Consider the following 7921-nt stretch of genomic DNA (forward strand, 5'->3'; position numbering starts at 1 on the left):
CAAGTAATAATTATAGATTTATAATATCATAGGAGGATTGCAGCTAGAGGTTTTGAGCTCGAGTGATTTCAGGATTCACGATTAGCGACTTAGTGAGGCATACGAGGTGAGTCTTCTCACTATACTGTACCCGGAAGGGTTTTGACTGTGTGACTGGAAGGTCGAATATGATATGAGATATATGCCTTATGTGTGTTAAGTTATTTGTTATATGTGCCATGTATGATATGTTTGATTTGGGCCGGAAGGCAACATGATTTGGGCCGGAAGGCGTGGTCATATGGACTGTAAGGTTGACGTGGGTAGGACCGGAAGGTTTACCCAGTCGGGACGGAAGTCCCCTGAGACACAAGGACCGGAAGGTCAAGGCCTGGAAAGGCGTATGTGCGTATGTTGTATTTTGGGGAACTCACTAAGCTTTATGCTTACAGTTGTGTATTATGTGTTTCATGTACTAGTGAGGACCGTGGGAAGGCGCCAGCGTGACCGTACACACACTCGGGGAAACTATTTTGTTATCTTTTGTTATGTAATCGGTTGTGACTACATTGTTACTTTGGAATCTAAACTTATTACTCCTGTTTTGATGGTTGTAAAAATGAAAATTTTTGGTTGGAAATTTTATGACGTTACAAGAGACTTCTTCAGGTACTTAAAATTGGAGTATTAAAGCTGAAGTTTTGTGTTTCTCCCCAGGACGAAGTTGTTAAAACAACTTCGCCTTCACCATTTAAGTAACACTTTACATATCGAAACTCCCCACCTTAAAGGCTTATTAACAACTCATGTTTCCATCATCAAAGATGTAACCCTGAATCATCTCTAGTCTACGTATTTTGTCTTAATTTTGTGGTAGGCCAGTTGAGGCCATACATAACCTCAACTTCTCCTAGGTAACCATCATACCCTATAACAACCAATGATCAATTACTATCACTAGAAACTAACAATCCCATGATCGTTACTAGAAACTCACACCCCTACTACATATCCCTATCTTAGTCAATTGCAACTATATTTTCTATAACTTTCCCACCTTTCAAAACCTCTATCTCCAATTCCTACCTTAAAATTCATAAATCCTATATATAGATTTGTAAATCCATAAGTGATCATATTGTTAGTTTTCCCAAGTTACTGATTAAGATGAAGGTACATTAGTTATTAGAGCTCAAATTGAAACTTATAGTTGTCTGTAAAGATGCTCGTTGTAGAGCTAAAAAAGAGACACCTGGTTGCTACATAAACTCTAACTTCTCTCATGGAACGAATAATTACATATCCTCAACTTCTCAACACATACGATGTTTCAAATTGTCTATTGGAATCAAATTTGTGTTTCCATGTTCTTATATATCTTTTTTATGATTAAGTTTTACAATGATATGTTATACAAGAGCACAAGGTATGATTATGGTTTCCATGTGACTGACATATTTGGTTTTGGTTTGTTCTCAGATTTTACAAGAGTGTTTGCGGATTCGTTATCAATAGATATGGTGTTAAAGATAAAGTAGGAGATGGATGAAAATGGTGTTTGAGCTTATTGTGATTACTTATAGGATTTTGATTGGGTTGTATTAGCCGATGTGCCATTAGAATAATGCATACAAGTTTTTTAGAGTCAATTGTACAAAATATGCTTGAAACGTAGTAATGGTGATTATGAAATGGAGGCACTAGGTAGATCAAGAAAAGTGATATTAGGGTTTCCGAATGAGATGTTTTTAGACTGTTTTTGTGGTGGTGGTGACAAGTATAATGGTGGTAATGTCTGTGCTGATAGTGATCGGTTTTAGTTACTAGAGAAGACAATGGGGACAGGAGAATATAAGAGATTAAGACCAATTCCAAACACAAACACTAAAATGATGATTTTTAACACCAAAATACAAATTTTATTCCAACCATACACTAAAGATTTACATAAGAAATATATTATAATAATATTATAATAAAATATTGCATCTATATTGAAAAGTAATGTAGTGTTGGAAAAATGGTTCGTTAAATATAGCGGCCATCAATTTTCTCCACAAAAATGATGATACTTTTAAAGGTCCATTAGAGTAAAATATAGAGGCTTTCGGTACATTGGAGTTAGTCGAGACCATGGCTTTAAAAAGCGTACGATGGTGTGTCTTAAGGCGTGCCATGACGTGAAGCGTGATGTAGTCGTTACGAAAACATCCAAGATAAGTTTGACGTCCAAATAACGTATTAAGGCGTGCATTATCGCGTTATGACGTGAATTTTTTCAAGGTGCATTTTTTTAAAAAATTTTTGTTTTTGTTTTTTTTTCTGATCGGGCCTAAAATAATTAGGTTCTTATTAACTTTTTTATATTAAATATTAATATAACACTTCTAAAAACTTGATATATTTAATAGAATTCAATAATTATATGGTTTATCTTTTTTAATGTATATAAAACAATCAAACCTTGAAAAATATCATAGTTCGCCAAAACTCATCATTAATTAACTATGAATTTGTCACCGCACTCAAACCTCACGTTATTTAGAACTTTGATCATGACAAAAGAAGAAATGTATAACCACTAAGAGAGTGGGGGAATTATGTTTCTATTTTAATTTGTATATTTATAAAATATTAGAAAAAATATAAAAAATAAATTAAAACGATAACTAATTTTTTTAATTTTGACACAGAATCAAATTTACAACCAAACCGGTTTAAAAAAAATTACAATTTCAAACCATAGTGACCGGAATAAATAAAACCGTCAAACAAAAGGACGATATTTTCAGTTTTCACATTCGAACCAAGAAATCTACTTATGATAATGGCATGGTTTCAATAAATATGCAATGCAAATGTGAAATGCACCCGTAATAAATGTGATACAACAGCCAACCGTATTCCTCCACTAAATGCGCCATCCATCCATCACCAACACTGCAACCCCAAAAGGGTGCGATTCGAAGGTGGTTATACGTTCAGACGTTCAGTAGTGTCTACTTTTATCTCACTTCATCTTTCCAAAAAAACCTGAAGAATCAACAATGGAAATAGAACCCGCCAGTAGCAGCGGTGGCTACCATCTCCGTGGCAATGTCGTCAATACTGATGACACCGCCGATCATGACAGTGACGACGGCGGAGTAACTATGGCTCCGAGCAGGAGTATGAAGGAAAGAGCAACGTATTTGGTGTGGCGAGATCTAACGGTGGTGCTACCTAACTTCGGCCATGGACACACCAAGAGATTGCTTAATGGAATCTCCGGATTTGCAGAACCAGGTCGAATCATGGCCATTATGGGCCCATCTGGCTCCGGGAAATCCACTCTTCTCGATTCCCTAGCAGGTATACATACATTTTGCTTGTCTTTTCAAATCAATAAGTTGCTATACAGTTTTGATCATAACGATTAATCGATTACAGATCGATTATCGAAGAACGTGGTGAGGACCGGCGACATTCTTCTCAACGGCGAGAAGAGAAAACTAAGCTACGGCACTGTCGTAAGTGATTTCAACTCCGACAACAAATTTCCCCAAAACTAATTCCATTTCCCCCTTTTGAAATTGTGAAATGAATCAATAATCGCAGGCGTATGTCACACAAGAAGACGTACTAATGGGAACGCTCACAGTTCGAGAAACAATCACATACTCAGCCTATTTGCGTCTTCCAACGACATTATCAAACGAAGAAGTGAACGATATCATAGAAGGAACAATAATGGAGATGGGTTTAGAGGATTGCAGCGACAGACTCATCGGAAACTGGCATTTGAGAGGGATAAGCGGCGGAGAAAAGAAACGATTAAGCATTGCTCTAGAAATCCTTGTTCGACCTCGACTGTTGTTTCTGGATGAACCTACTAGTGGTCTGGATAGTGCATCGGCGTTTTTTGTGGTTCAAGCTCTTAAGAGTGTAGCTCGTGATGGAAGAACTGTGGTTTCTTCGATTCATCAACCGAGTAGTGAAGTTTTTGCGTTGTTTGATGATCTTTTTTTGTTGTCTGGAGGTGAAATGGTGTATTTTGGAGAAGCGAAAGATGCGATTAAGTTTTTTGCAGAGACTGGGTTTCCATGTCCGACGAAGAGGAATCCCTCCGATCATTTTTTGCGGTGTATCAATTCGGATTTTGACGTCGTGACAGCGACCTTGAAAGGATCACAAAGAAATTACGTAAGTTTCTCTGAGTTACTTTCGAATCTAGTGCAAGAAATAGATTATTTATTTATTTATTTATTATTGTATTATTATTACCTAACCAAAGACTGTTTTTTTCTCTTTTGACTTTAGGATTTTTTTTTTTTTTTTTTTTTTTGGGTTTTTATATGTCGTTATTATATATATATATATATATATATATATATATATATATATATATATATATATATATATATATATATATATATATATATATATATATCAACGGCAAATATTATTATTTACTAATAAATAATAAAAAACCTTATCATTTTAATTTTTAACATTAATAATCATCTAAATACAAAACGATATGTACCACTAGTTAGATTTTCCAAATTACAATGTCCTAGAAATTGAAAGTACAATTTTCTAAATACGTATATTTTTCAAATTACAATATCTTCCTAAGAAAAACTTGTTATGTTTTTGCATTAGCCATTCTTTCTCTACTACACTTTACTATCTGTTTTTTTTCTTATCAAGACATTCACTCTAAATTATCAACGCACTCATAGCATTGCACTTTCAACTTTTTGCTTGATCAAGACAATATACTTTAAAATTTCCACACAATTTATAACAAGGAAAATTACTTAGAATTTGAATGACATTGCTATAATGTCGTATGATTTTCAAAGTATATTGTTCTAACTTCTAATATAAATAAACAAATCAATCATAGTATATTGTTATTTCTTACATTCAACCCTCTAATATATCAACATGAATGCAACACTAATCTTTTTGATTTGATGCGTTTTAGGAAGAACCGAAAGGATTAGACACATACATGAAGTTCACAACCTCCGAGATAAAAGCCACACTAGTCGATAAATACAAATGGTCAAAATATGCCAAGAAAGCTCAATCAAAGATAAAACAAACATCCACATTAGTAAGTTTTCCAAAATCAAACCCCCTCACAAATTCAAAAAATAGCAACATACTTCCATTTACTAAATTACTACCTTTTTATTAATGAAGCATGGACCACAAACAAGCACGATTACAAAAAGCCAAGCGGGATGGTGGAAGCAACTCACAACATTGACTAGACGCTCGTTTATAAACATGTCACGAGATATTGGATATTATTGGCTACGCGTAATTATTTACTCGATTGTATCAATATGTGTTGGTACAATCTTTTTTGATGTTGGTACGGGTTACACTGCGATCCTAGCACGCGGTGCATGTGGCGGTTTTATAACCGGATTCATGGTTTTTATGTCCATTGGTAGCTTCCCGTCTTTCATCGAAGATATGAAGGTACTAGCAATAGTAGCAATGTATTTTCATTTAATAAAACCTCATTTAAAGCATTTAGTTTCAATCTTATTCTTAAGGATTATATGCAAGAAAAGTACATTACCATTTCTTTGGCTCTACTAATCAACATTATTACAGATTTTCACACGAGAACGACTCAACGGGTACTACGGGGTATCCGTATTCATACTCGCAAACTTCCTTTCATCTTTACCATTCATGCTCGCGATTTCATTAGTCACCGGGACAATCACGTGGAACATGGTCAAATTCCGCAACGGCTTCTCCCGATATGCGTACTATTGCCTCAATCTCTTCGCCTCAATTGCAGTTGTCGAAAGCTGCATGATGGTTGTTGCATCATTAGTTCCCAATTTCCTTATGGGAATAGTAACCGGAGCCGGAGTCATTGTAAGAATCTAAACACCACATTCTATTACAACATTACACTTTGAAAAATATACACAATATAACTAAATGAGTAATTATGTGAATTCGATGTAGGGTGTTATGATGATGACTTCCGGTTTCTTTCGCCAACTACCCGATCTTCCAAAAATCTTTTGGCGCTATCCCATTTCATATATAAACTATGGATCATGGTCCCTTCAGGTAATTCAAACTAAAAATTATGAGAATTTTCAAATTCCAGGTTAACCTAGAATTTGGGTAAATTCCAGCTTAACCTAGAATTTTCAAATTCTAGTCATAATTTTTAGTTTATACATATTGTATATTGGATAAAAAATATAAATATGTTGCTATTATTGGTACGTGATTATTTGAATTAAAAATGGAATACTTTCTATTATGTGTTCTACTTGTATTAGATGTAAAATTGGATTTAAAAATGCAGGGAGCATACAAAAACGACATGATAGGGTTGGTGTTTGATGGGTTATCACCAGGGGACCCAAAAATGACAGGAGAAGATGTGATTAGGAAAATGTATCGATTACCATTAGATCACTCAAAATGGTGGGATTTGTTGGCGATATTTGCAATTTTGGTTGCTTATCGCATCTTATTCTTCATCGTTTTGAAATTGAAGGAGAGTGCGTCGCCGTTTTTCCAATCGATGTATACAAAAAGAACACTTGATCGTTTAAACAAGAGAGCATCGTTTAAGCGATTCTCGTCTTCTAGGCGAAACCATAATCTTCGATCGTTGTCTTCACAAGAGGGCCTTAGTTCTCCGCTTCCTTAGCTTCACAAGATATACTTTATTATTATTATATTATACGATTTGTTTTTGTTTTGGTTCTTGAATTTTCCAAATAAAAAATCTTTGATTGTATGCTTAATTTGTATTTTGACATAAGTAATTCCGTATGTATATGTAATAGGTTAGGGGTGAGAACGATTATGGAACATTTGAGTGAAAAATTATAAAATTTTTGGCAATGTTTATAAATTTATAACCTAATTTTGTAGCACAAACAACTTATCATTTTTGTTTTAAAAAATCCATCTTTTTTTTTTTTGGCATCAGAATCAGAAGAGCATAAATTTCAATTGTAAGTTTTAAAAGATCATTATTTTTGGAATGTGATCTGGAATATGAACTGAACACCATGATTTTCCTCTAAAATTGTTCACTCACACTCCTATCTATCCTGAAACTTGAAGGTATTTTTGAAAGGAAATTTTGTTTCAAACTTCTCTAGGTGTAAGCTAATTGTCATAGCTTTTTACAATGACATACCCAATCAAACACCAAACAACTTCAACAGATTCTATTATTCTTAATGTGGTCGAGTTCTAGTTTATCAATCGATTTCAATCTTGATTTTCTGATTGTTAGATCATGGTTTATCGATTGAATCCTTTTCTGCTTTATCTCATGAGTCAATTTGAAGCTAATCTGGAAATTAGTTTTGATTTGTCATTTAATTCAATTTCTTATTATCTGGAGCTTGATCAATGAATGTGAATTTGGTCCATGGATTAAATTTATTGTGATGTTGAAAATTGATGACGATGATGATAGAAGTTTGGATCTTGAAAGAAAAATATTGATAAAGAACATGCCAACTAGTGATATACGAAACAACATGTAACAATTGGTAAAAATATGTCAAAATTCATCGGTCAAACGATCACGAACATCACTGTAAAAAGACCTATTATACACTATTCCTAGTTCTTGAGTGCAATTGAAGTCATTATACTTGAAAATGAATAAGAAATACCTTGAAACTTCCCAAAACTAAATGTCGTTAACAATTGAAAAACATTTCACAAAATTAGTATTGATTAATACCCTAAATTTCTGCATTAAATATACTTAAGAACTATAGGTAACAATATGAATAGATTATGTTCTCCTGATTTCGTGGATAAAAATAACTTCTAAAACGAAGATCGTATGATGAAGTTATGCAAATTTCAAGTTATAAAATCAATATTTGCACTACTTCGTTTGAAATAGTAACGAATCTCGTAAACTGTTTTGGAGCATGTT

General features: G+C 33.8%; 1 protein-coding gene across 1 annotated transcript; it reads left to right on the forward strand.

The window, feature by feature from the left end:
* Window positions 1-2801: 2801 nt before the first annotated feature.
* On the forward strand, window positions 2802-6883 carry LOC145031023 (ABC transporter G family member 15-like). Its single transcript, XM_078979474.1, has 8 exons — window positions 2802-3330; window positions 3409-3488; window positions 3577-4161; window positions 4952-5083; window positions 5173-5457; window positions 5596-5868; window positions 5962-6069; window positions 6314-6883. Exons 1-8 carry the CDS (start codon window positions 3027-3029, stop codon window positions 6662-6664), a joined length of 2118 nt encoding a protein of 705 aa, XP_078835600.1. The 5' UTR covers window positions 2802-3026; the 3' UTR covers window positions 6665-6883.
* Window positions 6884-7921: the final 1038 nt, after the last annotated feature.

Source organism: Lactuca saligna, chromosome 2, assembly GCF_052625555.1.
Source record: "Lactuca saligna cultivar CGN05327 chromosome 2, ASM5262555v1, whole genome shotgun sequence".
Taxonomy (NCBI): Eukaryota; Viridiplantae; Streptophyta; class Magnoliopsida; order Asterales; family Asteraceae; genus Lactuca; species Lactuca saligna.